Below are 25723 nucleotides of genomic sequence, written 5' to 3'. Positions count from 1 at the left end.
GGTGTTCTCTTACTATCTGTATAAAAAAGTGTTGTAGACACATGTATACATTTGCCTAGAAAATCTCTAGGAAGGTAGATAAGAAATTGTGACTACTGGTTACTTCTTGGGAGGCTAAATTGGGAAACAGGATGAGGACGTAAATAATTTTTACTGTAGACTTTCTTGAATTTTTATGCTACAGCTATTTTTAAATTTCTATTTATTTATTTTTGGAACAGAGAACAAAAATTTAAAAGGTGCAAAAAGACTGACAATAAAGTCTCTCTCCAACACCTGGTTCCCTGGCCACCCGATTCCTCTCCCCAGGGGTGACCACCGTTACTAATTTCTTAGTTGGATGGTAAACTCTTTCATTCAAATTTTTTTAAGATTAAGAAAGGTTTTCTGGGGCTTCCCTGGTGGCGCAGTGGTTGAGAGTCTGCCTGCCGATGCAGGGGACACGGGTTCGTGCCCTGGTCTGGGAAGATCCCACGTGCCGCGGAGCGGCTGGGTCCGTAAGCCATGGCCGCTGAGCCTGCGCGTCCGGAGCCTGTGCTCCGCAACGGGAGAGGCCACAACAGTGAGAGGCCCGCGTACCGCAAAAATAAATAAATAAATAAAAATAAAGGTTTTCTAATTTTATTTATTTTTACATTTTGGCCATGCCGAGCAGCATGTGGGATCTTAGTTCCCCAACCAGGGATCAAACCCATGCCCCCTGCAGTGGAAGCGCGGAGTCTTAACCACTGGACCGCCAGGGAAACTCCAAGAAAGATTTTAAGGTGAGAGGGCACAGCTCACGCTGGCTGCTAGGGGGCCTTGGTAACTCACAGTTGAGGATGATCTGGGCGGCGCGGTAGAGCTCTAGATGGCACAGGAGGTCCAGCAGCTGCTGGACGGTGGCCTGCCGCATGCTCCACCACCACAGCAGCTCGCGCGTGATGCTCACGCCCTGCGCCCGCTCCATAGACTTGATCTTCCGCAGCTGGGTCAGGTCTGTGATCACATAGGAGGCTGGAAGGCAAGCAAAAAGGGATGCTTAGAGCCAGAAGGGCAGCCCCTCCACCAGAGGGTCACCATGCTGGCCCAGCTCTGTCCACCACAAAGCCACCTGGCCCCATCCTACCTGAAACTCCACCAGGAGCTGGGGTCCACAGGCAGCCCAAGTCATTCAGTGCCCGCGGGGACCAGCACACTCACACTTTAATGTAAATGTCAACTTGGTTGCCACACAAGACTTAGGAGAAAGACCAGTGGACGAGAGGGCCAGGGGCCTTGAGGTTTAGCTGCTTATTTGCTATGTGCAAGTCACTTCCCCAGTGGGATGGGAGGTTCGGTTTCCTCAACTGTAATAGAGAACTTGCCCTCCAAACAGAAGCCCCGAGTAGGCAGAGAGTTTTCTCTGTTCCGTTCACTGTTAGATCCTCAGAACAGAGAAGAGTGCCTGGCACAGAGTGGGGGCAGGGCCAGGACCAAAGTGAGGCAGGGGAGGCACCCAAGGCGCAAATTTGAAGGAGGTGCTCATTCTCAGGGCTGGTCCTGCACCTGTAGCAGCAGCCAGAGAGTAGGTGCCTCCTATAATTTTGCCTTGGGGGGCTTCCCTGGTGGCGCAGTGGTTGAGAGTCTGCCTGCCGATGCAGGGGACACGGGTTCGCGCCCCGGTCCGGGAAGATCCCACATGCCGTGGAGCGGCTGGGCCCGTGAGCCATGGCTGCTGAGCCTGCGCGTCCAGAGCCTGTGCTCCGCAACGGGAGAGGCCACAACAGTGAGAGGCCAGCGTACCGCAAAAAAAAAAAAAAAAAAAAAGTTGCCTTGGGCATCTCATTCTCCTCATCTCTAAGTCCCAGCCCTGGCAGGGGGAACTGAATGAATGAATGAATGAGTGAATGAATGAATCCACAGCCCACCATCCTCACAGAACTGCTATTAGGAGCAAGAGAGCTATGGATCTAAAAGCACTTTGCCAAGTCTGAAGCACTGTGCAATTTGCAGGGGGCTACTGTCCACAATACTAAAACTAATGCATTCCTTCTTTTCATTTTCTATTATAAAATGGTTGCTCATTAAAGAAAACTTGGAAAAACGCAGGGGAAAGAAGCTAATAAATTACACAGCATCCCACGAGGGTACTTTCCCTTCCGAAAGTCTCCCCACCACACGCACAGGGGTGCTTCTGGATCCAGTTAGTGCCAGGCTGTAAGTAAGACTGTGCATCCAGGCCTTATTTACTAACATTATACCATAAGCATTTTCCAAATTGGTACAAGCTCTTCATACATGGAATTTTTGAACGGTCGCATAGTATTCTGCTGAGTTTCCTGAAGTGAGGGAGGCATTTTTTATTCCCCTAAACTAGGACTAAAATAATCGGACTTCAGTTCCAGGATTTCAGAAATCGTGGAGCAGGTATCTACGTGAACATCAAGTCATACATTCATTCAACAAAATATTATTGAGCTCCAGGCCTCTGAGAAGCTCTAGAGATACAGGGGTGAGTCAACCAGAAGCCCACGGAGCTTTTCTGTTTGAAAAATACAAACATAAGTGAACTGAGTGAAGAAGAGGAAGACAAGAGACCACGCCTATGTAATGAAGGGGCTTGAAGGCCAGGCTACAGTTTGAACCTGATCCTAAGAGCCACGGACACCAGGACACCATGGAAGACCTCAGAGCCAGGGAGGGACGCGATCATATTGTACAGTCCCTGTCCCTCTGGAGGAATGGGGAAGGTTGTGACAGCCTCCCACAGACAGAAAGCCTCTGGGAGAAGTGCCCTGTTAGGGATGAGAAATTCTTGAGTTGTAACTTTAGTCACTGGAAACCCCAGGCCAGATTCCTGGTCCATGGGAAGTGATGTCAGCAGGGTCAGGGGCTGCCTCCAGCAGCAGAGAGAAAAGAGTAGAGGGAAGAGGAAGGAACCCCTTGCCCCCAGCCCTCCCTGCACACGAGCTCTGTTCGTGGGCTCACCTCCCACGCTCCGAGGCAGCGTGATGTCATGGGAAGAACAGAAGCCCAGGGCCGCCCCTGGGGCTCCACTGCGGCAGCAGAAGCCAAGCCCAGCCCTCACATCTGTGGGCTGCACTTTTCCTCACAGGCAATGCAGGAGGAAGAGGAATTAAACCCAGAGGTGCCTTGCAATGTGGACGTTGTAGCTCTGTGAAAGTGGCATCTCTTATGGTGTTGACCTGCCAGCATTTAACATGACCCTTAAAACAGGGTCAAGACAAGATAGAGATCTCAGGGGGATGAGTCACTGCCGAGCGCCCTGCTGAGTCCATGGCTCTTTGCCCAACACACACCAGTAATACCTGGTCGTTACGGAACATTTGGAAAACGGGAGAAAATCAAAGCCCCCGTGATCATCCCACTTGGAAGACCCCAAGAAAAGCACTGGTTATACTCTTGTTTCTAATCTTTCAGGCTTTTCTATTAGATATAAAAATACATGCTTATGCCAGCAGGATGGTACAGCGGTGGGTTCAGGGCCCAGACTCTGGACTCTGAGGCCTGGGTTCAAATCTTCTCTCTGCTACTTACTTCCCATGTGCTTGGGGAACGCCCTTCACGTCTCACCGTGCCTCAGTTTCCTCATTTGTAATTGAGGAAAACAACAGCACCTGCCTCAGAGGTTGTTGTGAGGATTAGATTAGTTATATGTATAGAATAATATGTATGTGATATAAATGTTCACTGCAATTGTCAAGCCATCTACACTGTATGAAAACCTGCTTTTATCCCCAATGGTTAACACTACGTGGCGATCATCCCTCCTGGTCTGACTTCCTGAATCTTGCAGGACACAGTAGACAACCTTGCCCATCTTCAAAGCCCTCTGGAGCAGAGGCGCACAGCTTCCTGAAGTGATCCGCCCTCGCCCTCGGGTGAAACGCCCTTTGTCCGGACTAACAAGACTCTTTCCTGGTTGAGGGAAGGGGAAAGCGTCTTGTCCCTTAAGCCTCTCAGCAACTCATCCCCATTTTACAGATGAGGAAACTAAAGGCTCAGAGAGAGGCAGTCACTCGCCTGAAGCACATAGCTGGGCAGGGACAAAGCAGGCCTGTGCACAAAGGCTGGCACACGCATGAGACAGCAAGATGGAGAGCCGTCCGACAGAGGAAGCCCTGCCCCAGGATCCCTGGGAATACACCTGGGGTGAGTGAAGCTGTGAGAAGCCTGCTTTCCCCCAAGGGCAAAAATGAACGCAGCCACAATCATAGGGAAACGAGCAGGAGGGAGCCACATTATCTGCCAAAATCATCCAATCCAAAGAGCGTGCATATTTGTGGCTGTGTGCTTTTCTGAATCACTTTATGGATTTTTCCACCTCCACTCCCCGGTATCACAATCAGCCCCAAGGGATGATCTCTTCTAAAATGATGCACATTATCTGTAATAGTCAAAGACTAGAATGTCATTTTAAAAAAAAGAATAAATTGTGGAATATGCAGTAGGATTTTTCAACCTAAAAAAAAAAGACTCGCAGAAACCGAGACTCTTTAGGACTGGAAGGACAATCACAGTCGCTTACTGCGCTGAACAGAAAACCATGGAATGCTGTGACTTGCCAAGGAGCTGCTACCTGGGGGGCACGGCTGGCTCCCAGCCCAGTGACCTCTGACCCAGCACGGAGAGCTGGCCAAGCATGGGCTCCAAGCCATCCCGTGTCCCCACCGTTCCCACATCCTTCAGCCCATCATTCATTCCAGTGGCACTGAGTGTCTGCCCACTGGCCGGGCACTGCCTCAGACACTGGGAATACAGGAGCAAACTAGATGCGTGATGTCCCTGCCCTCATGGCGCCGACATTCTACAGGGAGAGACAGACATAAACCAATAAGGAACAAGGTCAAAGCATGTTAAGAGGAATGAAGAAAATAAAACACGTTGATAAGAAAAAGAGGAAAGGGGGACAGGGTCAGCCTCTCAAACAAGGTGACATATGAACTGAGAAATGAAAGACTATAGCCCCCCAAAGACGTCAGTGTCCTAAACCCCGAAACCTGTGCATATGGTACCTTACGTGACAAAAGGGACTTTGCAGATGGCATTAAGTTAAGGATTTTGAGATGAGATTACCCTGGATTATCTGACTGAGCCCAGGGGTCCTTATCAGAGGAAGGCAGGAGTGTCCGATTCAGAGAAGATCATGACAGAAGCAGAGGTCAGAGGAAGAGATTTGAAGATGCTACCCCATTGTCTTTGAAAGTGGAGGAGGGGCCACAGGCCAAGGGACGCAGGCAGCCTCTAGAAGCCAGTGAAGGCAGGGAAATGGATTCTCCCCTAGAGCCTCCAGAAGGACAGCTGCCCTGCCAACACCTTGATTTTAGGACTTCTGACCTCCAGAACTGTAACACAATAATGGCTGTTTTTAAACTATTAAATTTGTGGTAATTTGTTACAGCAGCAAGAGGAAACTAACAGAGACTAGAAAGCTAGCCACGTGGAGGACAGGGCGAAGAATGTCCCAGACAGAGGAAACAGCAAGTACAAAGGCCCTGAGTCTGGACCAAGGAGGCCAGTGTGGCTGGAGCAGGGTGGGCATGAGAGGGTGTTGGAGGAGAGGAGGTCAAAAGTCAATGGCGCTCAGACTGTGCCAGACCCGGCAAGCCTGGTGAGGGATTTGGATTATAACCTAAATCACAATGGGCAGCTCCAGAGGACCTTGAACAATACTGGTGTCTCCAAGCCCTAAGGAGTCAGAGGTCTTCTCCTCAGAGGATGTACAAATGCACATGAAGAGACGGCCAACATCATTAGGCATTACAGAAATGCTAATCAAAACCAGAGCAAGAGGCACGTCTCCAAGCCCTAAGGAGTCAGAGGTATTCTCCTCAGAGGATGTACAAATGCACATGAAGAGACGGCCAACATCATTAGTCATTACAGAAATGCTAATCAAAACCAGAGCAAGAGGCACTTCCCTGGTGGTCCAGTGGTAAAGAATCCGCCTTCCAATGCAGGGGACACAGGTTTGATCCCTGGTCGGGGAACTAAGATCCCACATGCCGCGGGGCAGCTAAGCCCGCGTGACACAACTACTGAGCCCACACGCCCTGCAGCCTGTGCGCCACAACTGGAGAGAGAAAACCTGCACAGCACAACTAGAGAGAAGCCCGAGTGCCACAGCAAAGAGCCCGCACGCCACAAGGAAAAGATCCCGCGTGCCTCAACAAAGAACCTGTGTGCCTGCATCGAAGACCCGGCGCAACCTAAATAAATAAATAAATAAACAAACACAGCGAGAAACCACTTCTCACCTGCTCAGATGGCTACAAACTCAGAAAGACAGACGATAACAAGTGTTGGGGGGAGGGGACGTGGAGAAATTGGGACCCTCACACATTGCTGGTGGGAATGTAAAATGGTACTCGCACTTCCAAAAACAGTCTGACACTTCCTCAAAATGTTAAACGCAGAGTTACCCTATGACTCAGTAATTCCCCTCCTAGGTATCTACGCAAGGGAAATGAAAACGTAAAGGCACACAGAGACATACACAAATGTACACAGGAGCATTATTCATAATAGCCAAAAAGTGGAAAGAACCCAAATGCCCATCAAATGACAGAAGAATAAATAAAATGCAGTATGTCCACACGATGGAATGTTATTCAGGAATAAATAAAAAGAAATTGGGACTTTCCTGGTGGTCCAGTGGGAAAGAATCCACCTTGCAATGCAGGGGACGCAGGTTCGATCCCTGGTCAGGGAATTAAGATTCCCACCTGCATTGGGGCAACTAAGCCAGTGCACCACAACTACTGAGCTCACGTGCCTCAACTAGAGAGCCTGTTTGCCGCAAAACTACACAGCCCACGCGCCCTGCAGCCTGCGCGCCACAACTAGAGACGAGAAAACCCCGCACACCACAGCTAGAGAGAAGCCCGCGTGCCGCAACGAAAGATCCCACGTGCCACAACTGAGACCCGATGTAGCCAAGAAATAAATAATAAATAAATCTTAAAAAAAAAAGAAATTAAGCACTGATACTTGCCATGACATGGATTAACCTTGGAAACATGCTAAATAAGTCAGTCACAAAGGACTACATATTGTATGATTTATTCCATTTATATGAAATGTCCAGAATAGGCAATGCCTAAAGCTGGGGGGAAATGGGAGATGTGTGTGAGAGTGCTGAGGGAGACAGCTGAGGGGTACAGGGCTTCTTTCTGGGGTAATGAAAATGTTCTAAGATTGATTTGGCGACGGACGCACGACTCTGCATATACTAGATGCCACTGAATTGTACACTTTAAATGGGTGAATTGCGTGGTAGGTGAATTATACCTTAATCAAGCTGTTTTTTAAAAAAAGTCATACACAGAGAACAGACTAGTGCTTGCCAAGGGGGAGGGGGTGTGGGGGAGGGATGGATTGGGAGTTTGGGATTAGCAGATTCGAACTAATATACATACTGACAGAATGGATAAACAACAAGGTCCTACTGTATAGCACAGGGAACTATATTCAATAGTTCCTGTGATAAACCATAATGGAAAAGAATTTTTAAAAAGAATGTGTGTGTGTGTGTATATATATATATATATATATATATATATATATAACTGAATCATTTTGCTGTACAGCAGAAATTAACACAACATTGTAAATCAACTATACTTTAATTTTTAAAATTTTAGTAAAATAAAAATAAAAAGAAAGCCATAGGTGTGCCTTCTAAAATAGCCACAACATCCTAGAAACAGAAGTTGCTGTGGCCTTCACAATTGAGGCCAACATGGAAAACACTAGAGAGAGTCTCTTCCACAAAGTGTTTGCCCACTGCTCAGGAAACAGTCAAAGTAGTTAAATCACAGATCATCTGAGCAAAGGGACACAGTGCAGTCTAGGAAATCAGATGGTGACAGACATTCTCAGAGGTGCCCTGACTTGTTACCAGGGACAGCCTCTGTGGGGAGGCTGAGGGGCAGGGAGGGGAAAGATATTTACTTTCCCCTCTGTCCCAGGGGCGTGATTTACACCATTTAACCTAGTACATCTGTTATTTTTTTCCACAAAAAAGTTAATAAAAATACACACTGAAAGTAAAAGCCTAAATCCATGTTGCTAAAGAATATTGCTTGGCAAGAAAAAATAATTGTGATATAGTTTAAGTGAAAAAAAGCAGGCTAGTAGAGTGTACAAAATGATACGATTTTTGGAAAACGTATATACATAAATAAATATGGTTAGTAAAAAAGACTAGAAGGCATAAGACACCCAGCACCCTGCTGGCACATAGTCAGAAGCCAATACATGTTAGCGGCTGCTGTTGTTATTATTACTATTGGCAACCAAATGGTAAGAATGGTATCCCTTATGGGGATATATATACACATATAGCTGACTCACTTTCTTGTACAGCAGAAACTAACACAACATTGTAAAGCATTTATACTCCAATAAAGATGTGGGAAAAAAAAGAATGGTATCCTTGGGCTTCCCTGGTGGCACAGTGGTTAAGAATCTGCCTACCAATGCAAGGCACACAGGTTCGAGCCCTGGCCTGGGAAGATCCTACATGCCACGTAGTAACTAAGCCTGTGCGCCACAACTACTGAGCCTGAGCTCTAGAGCCCGCAAACCACAACTACTGAGCCCACGTCCCACAACTACGGAAGCCCACGCACCTACAGCCCACGCTCCACAACGAGAAGCCTCCGCAATGAGAAGCCCGCGCACCACAACGAAGAGTAGCCCCCGCTCACCGCAACTAGAGAAAGACCGCGCGCAGCAACAAAGACCCAACATAGCCAAAAATAAATTCATTAATTAATTTTAAAAAAATACTCCCTCCAAATTAAAAAAAAAAATGGTATCCCTGAGTGGTGGAGTTTGAGCTACTCTTTATTTCCCGCAGTACTTTGCAATAAGAGTGTATTATTTTTGTGACTGGTTTAAAACAGGATTTCTGAACCTCAGCACTACTGACACTTTAGGCTGGATAGTTCTTTGTGGAGGGGGCGGTTCTGTGCATTGCAGGACGTTTAGCAGCATCCCTGGCCTCTACTCACTACATCCCCCAAGTTACGACAACCAAAAATGTCTCCAGACATCGGCAAATGTTCCCTAAGGGGGCAACATCACCCCTGGTTGAGAACTACTAGGTTAAAATATATATTATTTCCTCAAACTGGATGGATAAAAACATACATGTTCTTTTTATTATTATTCTTTCCACTGTACATAAATATTATATTCCCTTTGTACGAATGGTATATATCATAATCTCAATTTTAAAGAAAATATAGATATTACTTTAAAAATAAAGTGGCACCAGTCACATTGACTTAAAACATGAACCTGAGAATAACTGTTAACACTTCCTTAATACTTACAAGAACCTCTGACACATAGGTGTCAAGTGCTTTTTATACAATTTTCATTCCTCATAACCACCGCCAGTTTACAGATTAAGAAGCTGAGACTCAAACAGGTTACGCAACTTGCCCAAAGTCACCAGCTGGATGTGGTGGAGCCTGGAAGGCGCCTGAGGACCACACGCGCAGCCTCCCCCAGGATGCCAAGCCCTCAGCCAATCACCAGGCACAAACAAACAAAATACACCAAGAAGTTACGATGTCCTGGCGGGGCCAGCCGCCGGGGTTCAGAGCCCAGTACGCCACTTAGCAACGCCATACCCTGGCCCCCCAAAGTAACTCTACCTTTAAAGCCGTTTCGTCGTCTGTTAGATGGGGTAAGAGAAATAGGCACTTTACAGGCTGTCGTGGGAATTAAATGAGATAATCGGTGTCAGGTGCTTACATCAGGGCCGGGCACACAGTAAGCACTAGTCACTGCTGAGAGCGATCATTTTCGGCTTTACTGTAAACAGCGAAGTCGAGCCAGTCATTACTTAGCGACAGACTAACAGCAGAAATCCTCCGAAATCACCTAACACCTTCCAAATGACCACAGAGAGGGGGCAGCGCCTGCCCGAGGGCACACAGTGAGGCCCGGGTCCAGACTGGCAGCACAGAGAGACCCTAGAATCAGGACCCGCGTAAACAGGCGGGGAGGGGGTTTAGCGGGGTCGCAGGGGTGCCCACTCACCGAACTGCATCCAGTCCCACTCGCTCAGCGCGTCCATGTTGCGGCACAGGTCGTCCAGCACCCAGGCGGGCAGCTGGTAGATGTAGCAGGACATGGCCGGGCTCCGAGGGCCGGCGGGCCGGCAACGCAGACAACTGAGTCCTACGCGGCAGGACTCCGCTTCTCTACCGGCTGGCTGGTGGGTCCACCCAGCGCAGGCCGCCGGGGAAGTGGGCGGGGCTGGGCTTGGGCTCTACTGCCCCCCAGCGGTCACCGGGGTCGCGACGCCTCCCGGCCGGCTGGACCAGCGGCTGCGAAACCAAGAGGGTCAGAGCCGCCAGGAGGGGAAACAGGCCCAGAGGAGCAAGGGAATACGGGCAAGTCCACACGGGAATTCAGCGGCAGTCCCAAGAGACCTTCTGAGTCCACCTCCAGGTCTTTTGGCCCTCTGCCACATACGATTCCTTCAAGAGCTAGTCTATTAATTACCTGCTATATGTGGGGCAATGTTCGAGGTGCTGGAGATGCATAAGTGGAGAAAACTTACCAAAGTCCATGTTTTCATGGGACTTACAATCTAGGCGGGGGTGGGAGTGGGGGAGGAAACTAGCAACAATTAATAACAGCATTGAATAGGTAAGTTACATGAAATGCTAAAAGGTCAAAGTGCTGTGGCAGGGGGTGGGGGAAGGAAAGAAAAAGAGGAATGAGGTGTTCAGAGCGAGCAGGGGGAGGACTGTATTAAATAGGGTAGTCAGGATAGACTGTGATTTTTTTTTATAAATTTTATTTATTTATTTGGCTGCATTGGGTCTTCGTTGCTGCACGCGGGCTTTCTCTAGCTGCTACGAGCAGGGGCTACTGTTCATTGCAGTGCGTGGGCTTCTCACTGGGGTGGCTTCTCTTGGTGCAGAGCACGGGCTCTAGGCCAGCGGACTCAGTAGTTGTAGCTCACGGGCTTAGTTGCTCCACAGCATGTGGGATCTTCCCGGACCAGGGCTCGAATCCATGTCCCCTGCATTGGCGGGCGGATTCTTAACCACTGAGCCACCAGGGAAGTCCCTAGACTCTGATTTTAAGGGCTAATATTTATTGAGCAGCTACTATGTGCCAGGGACTGTTCTAGGTGCTGGGGTTCCCTCTGAAGAAAAAAAGGACAAAATCCCTGCCCTGGAGGAAGACACACAATAAGCAGTAAAAATGCTAAATAAGTAAATAATTTAGCACTGTAGAAGGTGATAGGTAATAAAAATAGATTATAGTAAAAGAGAGTAGAAGTAGCTAATTGCATTATTCATTGTCTTAGAAGGTGATAAATATTATTGGGGCAAAGCAGAATATGGTAAGAGGAACTGGGGGGCAAAGTGAATTACTGAATAGGGTAGAAGGAGAACATAATCACTAGTATTTATTAAGCATTTATGATGGGCAAACTTCACCAAGGTTGTTTTACTTACTCCTCACAATGACCTTATGTGTTACCCCCATTCTACAGATGAGGAAACTGAGGTACAGAGAAGTCAAATAACTTGCCTAAAATCATACAGGTACAAAGTGGCAGAGCTGGGATTTGAACCCAATCCGTCTGACCACTAGCTACAAGCTGCCTCGTTATTGCAATAACTACCGTTTATCTATACCTACAATGTGCTTTGCATAAATCATTTTATGTAACTCTCATAAGCCTATGCTTTTACACAGAAGTAAATGGGTTCCAAGAAGTGAGGCAGTATCATCTAAGGCACATAAGCAACTAGAGCACCACTTTGCAGCTGCAAACATCAGCTATGGAAAGAAGAAGGAAACTAAAAGGAAAGTGAGCAGCCCTGAGAACAAGCCCCATCTCTGCTACCAACAGGTTTTGCGACCCTGGACAACTCATGTCACTTCTCGAGCCTCGCTTTCCACATCCTTAAAGTGGGACTAATCATTCCTCCTGCTTAGAGCTGTGAGCGAAGGAAATGGATTAAATCAATTTACACAATTATAAACAGATTAGTTTATAAACAATCGCTCATATACTGATTAAATCAATTTAGACAGGGTCTTCCTTGCACAGAGAATGCGATCCAAAAATGGTAGTCGCCATTGATAATATTGAAAAAGCGCCCACTGGCCTTGGGGTCCTATTGGGATTTGGGTCCTAGTTCAGTCACTGTCTCTGGCTCTTCATCCTTGAGCCAGTTTGCAGTTTTTTCTTCTGTAAATTGGGTATCCTGCTCCACCCACTTCGAAGGATTTCTGTGAAGTTTAAACAGACCCCAAAATGCTCAGGGTAAACTGTAAAGTGCTGAGCCTCATAAGGAATCACTATTATGTGAGTGCACCTCCTTGGTGTTTGACATGGGGTGCATTCCAGCGCTCCAAGACTGCTTTTCAGGGGAAGTCTCATGTTGCAGCAGTGGTTGAAGGAGGAATTTGAGGTAGAAGAGCTCCAGGAATGGTCTGACGGAGGCTGAGTGGAAAAATCACCTACATCCCAGGTGCAAGGGGCAAAGGAGGATAAGGGTCCTTCTTTTTCTCTCCTCTATTTGTAGAGTCCCGGCCTGCTTTCCCCTCTGCTGCAAGCACAGAGCCGCTGTCCCTTGTAGTGCTTTTCCCCTAGGGCCAGGGGACCTCTTCCCCTTGGTGAGGCTTTATAACCACAGAAGGTTCGCAACAGCCTTGGCCCGTCCAGGAGACAGGTAGGCCGGGCAGCCCCTCTCTCTCTGCTGCCTCCTCCGGCCCCTGTTTGCAGTGTTCCTTCTTGCCCAGCTTCAGGGCTTGCGACCTGAGTCCTAGGATTCTTTCCTGCAAAGACGATTGAGTAGTTCTGGGCCTAAGCAGGCCATCTTAGGCACACGTCTTTGTCCCCATTCTTTAGAATATGTTCTTCAAAGTAAGGTCTTTGCTATCACTAATTAACAGAGTTGCCACTCACCTATCAAGTACCAGGCATTTAACACATATTATCTGGGATCCCCACAACGACCCTACAGGGTAGGTTTATCATTCCCATTCTACAGATGGGGAAACTGAGGCTCAAGTCAATTGTAACTTGTCCAAGCCAAACTGGCCAAGTGACAAGATTCAACCCAAGTCTGATTCCAAAGGGAGGGCTCTTTGTGCCCTATTATATCACCTCACCCTGAAAATTTTCCTGTGATCCTGCACACATGTCTTCTCCTAATTCGCGTTTCCGTGACCAACAGCCTCCACACCAGGATGTTAGAAACAGTTATTGAGGCCGAATGTGATTAGTGATATAGTGTGCCATTTTGACCTGTTCATGTTTAATTCCCTTGAAGTTACAATCAGAGGTTTGCAATCCCCGCTACACCTTAGAATCAATCATCTGGGAGCTTTAAAAAGACTCTACAGGCCCAGCCCTACCTCCAACCAGAGACCCAGGCACGATTGTTCTGGGCTGGGACTCAGGCGCTAGCATTTCAAAAAGCTTCTCGGGTAGTTCTACTTATGTGCCAGCAGAGTTGAGGACCCATGTGACATCAGGAAGATGGGCATGAAGGAAGGCTGATGAAAAGGAAATAACCACAGTAAGGCTTTTCTGTGTACTTTGCACATATTTTTTCTTTTCTAATAAAAATAACGTTATTGGTTTTTCTGATAGTATGTGATCACTGTCTGAAAAAAGGAGTGAATTAAGAAAAAACCCAGGGACTTCCCTGGCGGTCCAGTGGTTGGGACTTGGCCTTCCAAAGCAGGGGCTGCGGGTTCGATCCCTGGTCGGAGAGCTGAGATCTCACATGCCTCGTGGCTAAAAAAACAAGACATACAAAAAAAAAAAAAAGAAAAGAAAAACAAGACATAGAGCAGAGGCAGCATTCTGGCAAATTCAGTAGAGACTCGGAGGATGGTCCACATCAAAAAGAGAAAAAACCCAGTCCTAGCCTTTCTTCCTCCTGTACAGGGGGAAAGCCAGTTCCCCCTTCTGTGTTTCTCCTTACCTTTGTAAGCCAGCAGGACCCTATGGGGCCTTCCCAGAACAGACAACCCACACCCCTGCCACCCCCAGCATCCTCTGCCTCTCTTTTGTCTGTAGAAAACCTTTAGGCCCCTAGGCCTTCCTCAAGTTCCAGAGAGTGAATTTAATCAGCAATGTGAGAAAATGCAGAAAGAAAGGGGAACAGTCAAGCATGACAAAACAATAACAGTTTAGCCATTAAACAAAGTTGAGGACTTTTAGCTCCTCCTCAAGGGCTATAGGTAATATTCTGAGCCAAATTCTTTGAACGGTTTTGCAGATACTAAAACCCCCACTGGGTGGAAGAAGTTAACCTTACACTGCCCACAAGCACGTAGACCCCAGACCAGTTGGGACCAGAAGGTTGATGTTGTTGACTCCCAATTATCTCATCCCCAACCAATCAGAAGAGTGTCCACTAGCTGACCACAAACCCCACAACACCCCCTCCCTCACACTGTCTTTAAAAACCTTTTCCCAAAAGCCTTCGAGGAGTTCAGGGTTTTTGAGCACTAGCCACCTGGACTCCTTGCTTGGCGCCCTGCAATAAACGCTGCACTCCCCTTCACCACAACCGGGCGTCAGTAGATTGGCTTTACTGCACGGGGCAAGCAGACCCAAGTTTCGTTCGCCGACAGTATTACACACAACACGTCACTTCTGATACTCTGGTCACCAAATGGAGGAGAGGGGGTAGTTTCCCCACAACAAGCAATTCTCTGTGACACCAGCTGGGTGTCCTACAATTAAACTTAATTCTAACACTATCTACCTGGAGATAAGTGTCAGATCCCACAGGTTAAGGGCTCAGTTCTGCAAGACTGCCCTCAACCCCCCTTCAGATGCCAGTCCCAAGTAGTAGGTCCCCAGGTTACCTATAACTTCCATCCAACTTGGCTACAAATCAGAGGTTCCCAGGACCCCTCCTCAAGTTCAATTAAGTTGCTAAAGTGGCTCACAGAACTCATGGAAACACACTTACCAGTTTATTAAAGGATATGATAAAGGATACAGATGAACACCCAGATGAAGAGAAATATAGGGTGAGATCTTCGAGGGTCCTGGGCACAGGAGATTTGGTCCCGGTGGAGTTGGGGTGCATCACCCTCCCAGCGTGGGTGCGTTTGTCCCCCTGGAAGGTCTCTGAACCCCCTACTTTGGGAGTTTATGGAGGCTCCGTCAAGTAGGCATGATCAATTATGAACCTCATTTTCAGCCCCTCTCCCCTCTCTGGAGAAGGCTGGGGCGGGCTGAAAATTCCAAGCTTCTAATGATGGCTTGGCTTTTCTGGTGACCAGACCCCATCCCGGAGTCATCCAGGAGACCACCAGAGTCCTCTCGTTAGAACAAAAAGGTGCCGCTAGTGATCTTATCACTTAGGAATTTACAAGGGCTTTAGGAGCTCTGTGCCAGGAACTGGGGCAGAGACATAGCTATATCTATATCTATATGTCTATGTCTATATATCTATATCTATTCCATTATCTCAATTATCTCAGAGAGAGAGACACAGAGAAAGAGAATGAACACCTTCCCATAATTTCATCCTGGATGGGCCACCATTATTAATACTTTGCTGTATATATTTTCACATATTTTTAGACCTCTATAAAATTAATTTTTAATATAAAAAATTTTAAAACAATTTTCTGTAAATGTTTTTCAATTAATAATAGTTTTTCATGTCCTTAAATAAGCATCTACCTTTTCCTTTTTTAATAATTTATTTAGGAGCACCATACTTTATTTGGCCAACTTCCTATTAATGTACGTTTATTTCCAGTATTGGGGTCTGTTCCAGAGGGGTCTGCTTTCTCATCTACAGGAAGGGTAGGGAAGTCCTAAAGTCTATCAAGGAAAACCATAAACCAATAGTTGGAAAACTGCTACCCCGAGGACACACCAGACCCCCCTCCAAATTCCCCCCACTCTCTGCAGTTGCTCCAGGACAGGGTAATCCAGAACTGCTAGAATAACCCTCCCCTTTAGTTCCCACCTGATGCTTCTGAGCACTGGATAACTGCAGCATGAGTTCTCAATATTCCCGCATTGGACCGGGGTATCTGATCACCCTCCTCCAGGTGAAGAATGTCATCTCATGTCCTCCCTAGCAAACTGCTGCTAGGCTATCCTTTGCCCAATTAACTCTCCTTCAATTTATCTGAGGATAAAATGGTTCGCTATGATTTCCTCTGGGTTTTTCAGAAGCATTTGCAGAGCCAGCCCAGTCCTCAAGAACTCAACTTCTCCCAACTGGAACAAAACAATCTTCTGTGTTTTCTACCTGAATACGGAGAGAGCCTATTGCTATCTAGTGTAAGTTAAGCCAACTCGTACTCTCCTGAGGTTTCACGTTCCAAACTCTGAAACTAGTTTTGTGGGTTTCTCTCTCATTTACCTATCCAGTATTATTGCCCCTTTCGGTTATCACCACAAGTATATTTCATTCTTCCGTGATCTGCCAATGGATTACTGGGTATGTGTGGTGATGGGGGAAAGTCCCCAGGAAAATGTTCTGTTGGGGCAGGGAGCTTAGGTGTGCTGACAGAATGGGGAAACGGTGAAAGGGTATCAGGCAGCTCAGTGACTAGCATAGAGTAGGGCTGAGGTGCCAAGAACGGGATACAGAAACCTAGCATGAAAGTATCTGAAAAGTTCACTGGTGTTCCTATTTCAAGAATGCAAAACACTGGTATCTATTTCACGGCCTTAGTGAGCTGAGTACCCTGTTGTTGTTGTTTTTATCACATTCTCAATATAAGTCCTGGTGAGATATTAACCACTTGTTTTTTAATAGACTACTTTCTAGAGCAGTTTTATGTTCACAGCATAATTGAGAGGAAGGTACAGGATTTCCTATATACGTCCTGCCCCCGTCCCCACCCCCACCCCCCCCAACAAAGTCTCCTTTCCATTATTAACACCTGCCCCTGCCAGGGTGGTACCTTTGTTCCAATTGATGGACCTACACTGCTACATCATTATCACCCCAAGTCTACCGTTTACCTTAGGGTTCACTTTTGGTGTTGTACATTCTGTGGGTTTGGACGAATTTATAATGATATATATCCACTATTATAACATCAGACAGAATAGATTCACTGCTCTAAAAAATTCTGTGCTCCACCTATTCATCCCCCCCTCTCCCCCTACCCCTTATTATTATTATTTTTTTTGTGTGGTACGCGGGCCTCTCACTGTTGTGGCCTCTCCTGTTGCGGAGCACAGGCTCCGGACGCGCAGGCTCAGCGGCCATGGCCCACGGTCCCAGCCGCTCCTCGGCATGTGGGATTTTCCCGGACCGGGGCAGGAACCCGCGTCCCCTGCATCGGCAGGCGGACTCTCAACCACTGCGCCACCAGGGAAGCCCACCCTTACCCGTTTTAATTTATCATTTATTTTTAACAAAGATGACAGTATTTTTTTTTAATTTTTATTTATTTATTTTTGGCTACGTTGAGTCTTCGTTGCTGTGCGCGGGCTTTCTCTAGTTGCGGTGAGCAGGGGCTACTCTTTGTTGCGGTGCATGGGCTTCTCATTGCGGTGGCTTCTCTTCATTGTGGAGCAGGGGCTCTAGGTACATGGGCTTCAGTAACTGTAGCACGTGGACTCAGGAGTTGCAGCTCGTGGGCTCTAGAGTGCAGGCTCAGTAGTTGTGGTGCATGGACTTAGCTGCTCCGTGGCATTGGGATCTTCCTGGACCAAAGGATCGAACCCGTGTCCCCTGCATTGGCAGGCTGTCTACTTTCACTTACTAATATGCATTTAAATTTCCTCCGTGTCTTTTCACGGTTAACAGCTCACTTCATCTTAATGCTGAGTAATATTCCATTGTATTAGAGTTATTCCATTATATCACAGTTTATGTGTTCATTCACCTACTGAAGGACATCTTGGTTGCTTCCAAGATTTGGCAATTATGAACAAAGCTGCTGTAAACATCCATGTGCAAGTTTTTGGACATAAGTTTTCAACTCCTTTGAGTAAATACTAAGGAGCACAATTACTGGATGGTACGATAAGAATATGTTTTGTAAGAAACCACCAAACTGTCTTCCAAAGTGGCTGTACCATTTTGCATTCCCATTAGCAATGAATGAGAGTTCCCGTTGCTCCACATCCTCACCGGCATTTAGTATTGTCAGTGTTCTGGATTTTGGCCATTCTTTTTTTTTTTGGCCATTCTACTAGGTGTGTAGTAGTATCTCACTGTTGTTTTAATTTGCAGTTCCCTGATGATATATAATGTGGAGCATCTTTTTATATACTTAGTTGCCACCTGTATGAGGTGTCTGTTACGGTTGGTTCTATTTTCATGAAAAAAAAAACAAAAACAAACCACCTGTGTTCCAACTGTGAATGCTTTTTTTCTTAATACTTTTCTGTAGAGCTTAAATTTTTTACAGTGATATTTCATTTTTACAAGAAAAATAAAGCTAAAATAAACAAAGTTTTAAACAAAATCCAGTGCTGGAAAGAGAAGGGACTGAGAATGAAAGCAGGTTTCTTGCCTTTGTCCATCCACCTCCCCCCCCCCCGCCCCGCCCCCCTTAAGCCTTTAAGCAAACATGGCCTTCACACCTCTCCAAGAAAGAAGAGCCTGGCAAATGACACCACCACACCTTACCTATTTCTTTTACTTAGCACCATTTAATGTATCCAAAAAAGCTTTTTTTTAAGTCAAAATAGATAAGATCACAGTTTCTTAAAAGCAATACATTTAATACATTCTTAAGATTTCAAATGAGTACATACATGCTATAGGTTTTCAATCTTCCTTGGACAACACAAAAAACACAGTACTCAAATTGCAAGTTTTGACAGGAACATGAAATCTCATTTTGACACAAAGACAGGTTTAAAAAATAGTAAAACCAACACTGAACTAATTGAGCACCAGCAGGCTTCCTTAAATCTCCCATCCCATCCCACTTTCGAAATCATATGGCTGCCTCTGTACCAGCATTTCTTCTTCCCTACCCAACAATTCGACAAAAAAATTAGATAAAAAATTACAGGTGTGTCACTGAATGAGTACCACAACAGGCTAAAGAAAAAAAAAAAGCCCATTTACTTCCTGAATGTTGAAAGAGGAGAATAAGATTAGGTGGGAAAACTGTACGGCGTTTGATTCATTCGCTTCACTCTGATATCAGAGCATAGGAACTGTGCTCAAAGGGACTAATAAAGATGCCAAGAAATAGCCCAACATTATTTATAAAAGGAAGGCTGCACTCATGTCTGTGAAGAGCTTATAATAGCATGGAAAAATATGTAAGTTATAAAGGTAAATGAGAAAGTAGAATACAAAACTTTATATTCGGTATGATCTCAACTACTACGTAAAACCAAGCCAAAAAAAGGCTAAAAGTTCAAAATGTTAAGTTAGTGGTTGTATTTAAGTAGTGTACCTAATTGGATCTTTCTCTTCCTTTACTTTTCTGTCTCTTCCAACACTTTCTCTACTGGAGAGTTTTGTTTTTAGTTTTTTGGGTTTTTTAACCATTAGCTACCAAAAAAGGAGGCCTGATAGAAGTATTGAATTTAATGAATTTAAGTCCAGCCTATCGGAAAGGATCTGTACATGTATAAAACTAGAAAACATTCCAGGCTACCCGCTGAATCCACAGTGTGTTAGCAGTAACTTCCAAGAGGCTGGAGGGCTTTGTCCTCTCCTCCAGGCAGGTGCAAAGTGTCACCAGATCCCATCTGATGAAAAATTGCTGAATCGAACAAAAATGTCATGGATTTACAAACAGGAACAGAAGTACCCACATTTGGCAAAAACCTATTTATAGTACAGGAGTAGCTCTTTTTTTTTTTTTTTTTTTTTTGCGGTACATGGGCCTCTCACTGTTGTGGCCTCTCCCCGTTGCGGAGCACAGGCTCCGGACGCGCAGGCTCAGCGGCCACGGCTCACGGGCCCAGCTGCTCCGCGGCACGTGGGATCTTCCTGGACCAGCGCACGAACCCGTGTCCCCTGCATCGGCAGGAGGACTCTCAACCACTGTGCCACCAGGGAAGCCCCCCCACCTTTTTTTTTTTTAGGAGTAGCTCTTTAATACTATGATTAAACAAGTATCTCCTATCTTCTGTGCACATAGCAAGTTTCAAAAAAGCTATCATCAATAAGAACTGTAGAAAGCTAATCCTGGCTTAGAAACAGAAATAAAACAGCTCTGCAACAACAGTGGGCAGAGAAAAGCCACAACTTAGAAAATTATAAAAACTGCTTTCTATAAAATTGATGCCTTTTAAAACATTTGTTTACTGTATATACTTTAAGGTCCCCATTACCACCCGCCCTCAAAAAAAAAGGGTGAAAACCTCTAACACTTTCTACCAAAGTAGCCACTGGTTTGTTCATTCAATAAACACTGAGGGAAGGCTCATAACGTGCGAGGCACTGGAGTCTCAAAGAGCAGACCGCTATGCCCCTGCCCCAATGACATCTTGGTCTCTCAGTGCGGGACGCGGGGACATCACCAACCACAATACAGGAATGAAAAGCAGATGTCACTGCTTTCCTACAACTCAAGAATAAGCTACAATTCTTGCTCAATTACTTACACAAAAGTCCTTACACAGAAACTTTCCTGACTCACTAGGAGGCAAAAATGCAACTACTTTACCTTCATAAATACTTCTAGAAGGGACAGGCATTAAATTACATTTTGTGATATTTGCCCTTAAACATCACAGCGCCCAGTAGTGAGGTCAGTTAACTTTCTTTTAAGCAATGGAGCTTTTTGACTCCAAGAATGAGACACTTTGAAGCCAAGAAAAAGTGACCAGTCCTAGGTCTAGATCAAGACTTGTCAGGACTGTCAAAAGCCGAGACCCAGGAGTGTAAATTTCAATTAAAATCTTCAGTCTCCTCTGCCATCCGCTGATTTTCAATATGCTCCTGGGTCAACCGCTCCAGGTCCTTCCACACATTTGGGTGGTCCTCCAAATCTTCGTAGAGGGATCTCGCGATGTCCAGTCTCCTGTAATCCTCAGGCTTGACTAGGCTTCGCACAACCTGGAGGCAGCGCTCTTTCAGGGTGTACACTGTAAGGGCAGAAAACCGACTCTCAGCAGCAGACTCAGGCCTGAGGACAAGGGCTGAGTGAGAGGCTTTGCCAACCGTGGCAATTACATTTGCAACAGCTGGACCTCGCTTTGGACAAAAAAAGTGAGTACATGGGCTGTGGCAGAGTGTAATGTGATGGCCGCAACAGACATCTCACAGTATTCATGACCCTGTGTAGGAACTTTCCTCGAGAGTGGGCTGGGCCTGGGATGTGCTTTAACTAACTGAATGTGGGCACAGTGACGCTGTGGCGATTCTGGGTCTCAGCCTTAAGAAGCCCTGGCAACGTTCGCTTTTACACTCTCAGGAGCCCTGAGCTACCCAGCAGGAGAGACCATACAAAGAGGGCCAGGCCCTGAGATGACCCGGGAGAGAGGCCCAGGCCCCAGCCAACCCGCCAGCAGAAGGCAGTGATCACCAGTGAGCAGAATAACCACCGAGCTGAGCTCTGCCCCGGCTGCAGAATTATAAACAAATAAAATGGTTGTTGTTAGGTTGGGGGTAGCTGTCACACAGCAATAGATAACCAAAGAAGTGTGTAACTGGATTTTGGGGGAACTCAAATCCTATTTTAAACTTACCGGGGAACTTACTCTTTAAAGGTCTCCTTTAAGGCAAAATTTCCTACATTTAACTTACCAGTGCTCACTTCTGTATACCCACTGCCTTAAAGCAGGATCTAAATACACATCCTAGTTTGAACCCTACATACACATACTCGTTTGAAGCTGCAGGTATTTGGGTTTTTTTAACCCAACAGATCATCAGTTTCTAAGGGTTCAACCTAATAAAATCACTTGAGTTTTAAACAAGTGGTAAGCTGTGAAGCTAATGTTCAATGTGGTGATTCTTCTTACAACCCCTGATTGACACAGTGACCTTGACTGAGTTAAATTACACTGAAAGATACAACACTAGAAGTCAATAAATAAGCCATGATATCTCATTCTCTACACCTTTTTTTCTCCTGAGACTCCAGGGCGTAATTCTGCTCCACGGCGAGCGAAACAAAACGCATTCATAATGCTACAATCAAGTATTTTAATTTAGCCCACCCTTGACCAGCCCAAAGAGCTTCTGAGATACCACGACATCTTTGTCCAACATACAGCATACAAGTAAATTACTTCCACTTTATTCATGGTGGAGAATAGGACACAGAAAGGTTGGATACCTTGCTCAGCATCAGGCAAAAATCACTAATGACTGGGCTCCTTCAAGTGGCCTATCCTCTACTTAGGATACAACAGCCTATCTTTTTAAAAAGTAAGATGGAACATCAGTACCTGGCAGTGTGATGTTTGCAAAAATAGGCTGTCCATCAACATTGAGAGACGGCACAAACAGCTCAGTCTGGTTAACTAGGAGCCCATCAGATGTCCCAGCATCTCGGAAGAGCCAAAGATGACCTGTTCAGACAAGCAAAGGTTAAGGAGCCACACACCTATTTCCTTCATCTCCTCACTCTGACACTGAAAATATCTGCCTCTCATTCTGCTTAAATAACATACAAAGCCATTCCAATAATGTTATTTTATTTAGTCCTCACAAAAGATCCAGGTAAAGATGAGAAAAAAAGGTCTGAAAATACCAAGTGACTTGCTCAAGGCAACAGGGACAGTAAGGAGAAGGGCAAGTATTCCAGCGAGGCTCCAAAACCCAGGCCCTTTCTGCTGTCTTGGTGCAAAAGCAAAGTACAGGAACTGCAAATCACACCAAAGGCTGCAAACTAAAAGGAGAGAAAAGGTCACCAGCTCCTCAGAACTGTGCTTCTCAAAAGCAAGAAGATACAAAAACATCACGTTGAAAGAAAAAAGCCAGACCGAAAAGGGTACTTTCTGTAGAAAGAGATAAAATTAGTCAATGGTGTGAAAAATCAGAAGAGTGAAAGGGGTAGGAGAGAATTTTCTGGGGTGATGAAAATATTCTAATCTGTAACTTGATCTAGGTGTTGTCAAAACCCATCAAACCCTAAGACATTTGTATTTTACTCTATGTAAATTATACCTGAATTTAAGAAATAAACACATCTTATGCAAAAAAAAAAAAAAAAGAGAGAGAGAGAGAGAGAGAGAGGGGCACTTGGAAGGAGACAAAATTCTAGGGCTAAGATTCTGTTTAAGGAGGGAGGAGGCTGCCTCAGAATAAAAAACAGCATGTGTTCCTGGGGCATAAATTTACTTGAAGATTTGGTGGGAAAATTTAAGAAATGTAAAGTAGGAAGTAATTTTTTTTTTCTTGTAGTAACATATACATAACATAAAATTGACTATTAACCATTTTTAAGTGTACAGTTTAGTATCGATAACGTTAAGTACATTCACGTGGTAATTTTTTTTAAATGTTTATATTAAATCAGGCACAGATAAATTTTGGAGAAGAATACAAAATTCACACAATTTCCTAGATAAAATAGGAGACTACAGAAATGTTAATGCCTGAAAGAACTGCGTTGTTCCTCATTTAATATTAGCAGAACTTCGGTGTAAAAGTTTGAAGAGCATTATTGAGTATGCGACCCTCAAGGAAAAAAGATCCATTAGGATCCTCCGAGGAAGAGAGTGAAAATTTAGCAAGCATTAACTTCTCTTCTTGAAAACCAAGGGAAGATTACTGCCACTTTATGCAGTAAGGCCTAGACAGCCCCAACCTGGGTTATTACAACAGTTTCCTAACTGCTACCAGTACTCTTCCCCCTCCAAACCACTTTGCAACCTGGGTAAGCTTTTCAGTATTAAATCAGGCAATGTCATTTCCCTGCTTAAAAACTTTCAATGGCCCCCATTTCCCTAAGGGTAAGATCACCTTTCAGACTTCCTCTCCCACCATTCCATACCGTCTCCCCTTTCCCAGTCTCCAGGTGTTAGCCCATGCTGTTCATTCTGCCTACAACTCTCCACTCCGGTCTTGGGTTAGTAAGATCCCATTCATCAGGCAGGATTCCCTTTCTTCTCTGCGAAGTTCCAACTCAAAGCACACACCCCTCCCTTTCACTGAGCAGGTGCCCTGCTGTGCTCCGTTCCTATGGCAGCAATTATGACACTGGCTTGTTCTTAACTACTTATGCATTTGTCTCGTCTCCCCCACTTGACCGCGATCTCCATGAAGGCAGGGACCCTACGCGGACGTGGCCCACTGGGCACATCGGAGAATGTGGGATTCTCCCATTCACGGACTGAACAAATGGGCGTGAGGGATGGAATACACGTGGGGTCGATCATCAAATGCAAATTATGCACTCTTAAAAGAAGAATGCTCTGTCACTAGCTGCGTCTACTTGGATCTGTCACAACCTCTCTGGGGCGTCAGTTTCTCGAGTGTAAAATGGGAATAATAATGACAACAGCACTTGCCTCCCCGGATGGGGCGGGAATTCGGTGAGCTCGAGCCACCGTTATCGTTGCTATCAGGCCTAGAGCGCTGGGCAGCGCGCTGGGCACAGCTCAGCACCGGGCTCGTTGAGGCCAGGACAAGGGGGCGGCGCGGCCGGGCGCGACTGGGCGACCGCGGCCCGCCTACCTCGGTAGCTATGGATGCGGCGGCCCGTGCCGGGGGGCAGCGTCGGGTAGGGCTGCGGCTCGCCGTCGAAGTTGAGCCACACGGGCAGCACCACGCGCGGGCTGCGGTTGCAGAAGATGACCTGGGACGGCTCGCGAGTATTCACTGAGCGCAGCATCGGCCGCGGCCGCCCAGCCTCCATCTCCTGCTGGTAGCCGAGCTCCTCCGTGTGGGACTATACCGAAACGCACTGCTCCGCGTCCGCCTGCTCCGCGTCCGCCTGCTCCGCGTCCGCCTCCTCCGCGCCGGTCTCTGCCTCTTCCGCGTTCCCCGCCCTCCCGAGCATTACCTCCCGGAGCCAGAACTACCCGGGCCTAGCCGCCTTGGGATTCGTTGGCTGCGCGGGGCGGGACGGGGCGGGGCGGGGCGTGCGTGCGCGTCCCTGGCAGGCGTGCGTGCAGTTTTCGCGCGCTCTCGGTGGGGGATGGACTACAGCCTGGAAGATGGCCGGCTTGAGGCCGTGCGCATGCGCAGATGGATCCCCTGAGGATTGAGGGTCCCGCTTTCACGGAAGCTGGCGGTGGCGTTAAGCCGTCCTGTGCCAGGATTTCCCCTGTAAATTGGATTCTCGTACCTCTCGTACGTTTCTTACACAGCGTTTCTTTAGTTTCATTCATTGTCTTAAGACCTTCATGGTTTTTGCCATATTCTCCCTACCTTCTGCACTATTATTTATTTACTAATTTTCTCATTGATCAAGTTTGTTTTGTCTCCATTTTGGGTCACAAAATTTGAGTTTTGTACAGAAAAGTAGGATAAAGTGAAATTTTCCCAGTCCCCCCAGCCACCTGGAGAGAGTCCCTGGAGGCAACAGGTAACATGTTTTTTTGTCCTTCCTTTCAAAATTATTCTATGCATACGCAAGCAATTAAACACATTTGAGAAGAAATTTTATATCACTACCATCAATGGAAATTCTTTATCATTTGCCATAGAAGAATACAGTGGAATGAATTTAAAGAAAACAAAACAAGTTACTAAACTTCGTTCTCTGTAAAGGCTCTGAGCCTGCGTGCGTTCTGTTGGTTCAAAAGTCAGCCAAGTGTTAAATGTTAGATACCGAGTGTTAGTTGTCAAACCAACTTCCTTCCCCCTGGACATAATCAGAA

At 46.3% G+C, this 25723-nt stretch overlaps 2 protein-coding genes across 2 annotated transcripts in view; both read right to left on the bottom strand.

Moving 5' to 3' along the window:
- The window catches only part of IRAK2 (interleukin 1 receptor associated kinase 2), a 58395-nt gene extending 48178 nt beyond the window's left edge, over positions 1 to 10217 (bottom strand). Inside the window, exons 1-2 of the mRNA XM_033865420.2 lie at positions 10039 to 10217; positions 814 to 996 (exon numbers count right to left, since the gene is read on the bottom strand). Coding sequence (XP_033721311.1) covers positions 814 to 996; positions 10039 to 10132 — 277 coding nt within the window. The 5' untranslated portion in view covers positions 10133 to 10217. The remainder of the gene's footprint in view (positions 1 to 813; positions 997 to 10038) is intronic.
- Positions 10218 to 18611: 8394 nt separating this feature from the next.
- On the bottom strand, positions 18612 to 24949 carry VHL (von Hippel-Lindau tumor suppressor). The gene is given in 3 exon segments (XM_019944676.3): positions 18612 to 21034; positions 22343 to 22465; positions 24576 to 24949. Coding segments are annotated over 3 exon segments (645 nt in total). The 5' UTR covers positions 24901 to 24949; the 3' UTR covers positions 18612 to 20837.
- Positions 24950 to 25723: the final 774 nt, after the last annotated feature.

This window comes from Tursiops truncatus, chromosome 10, assembly GCF_011762595.2.
Source record: "Tursiops truncatus isolate mTurTru1 chromosome 10, mTurTru1.mat.Y, whole genome shotgun sequence".
Lineage (NCBI taxonomy): Eukaryota > Metazoa > Chordata > Mammalia > Artiodactyla > Delphinidae > Tursiops > Tursiops truncatus.
The sequence above is the reverse complement of the archived record's forward strand: the minus strand, read 5'-3'. Positions and strand labels throughout refer to the sequence as shown.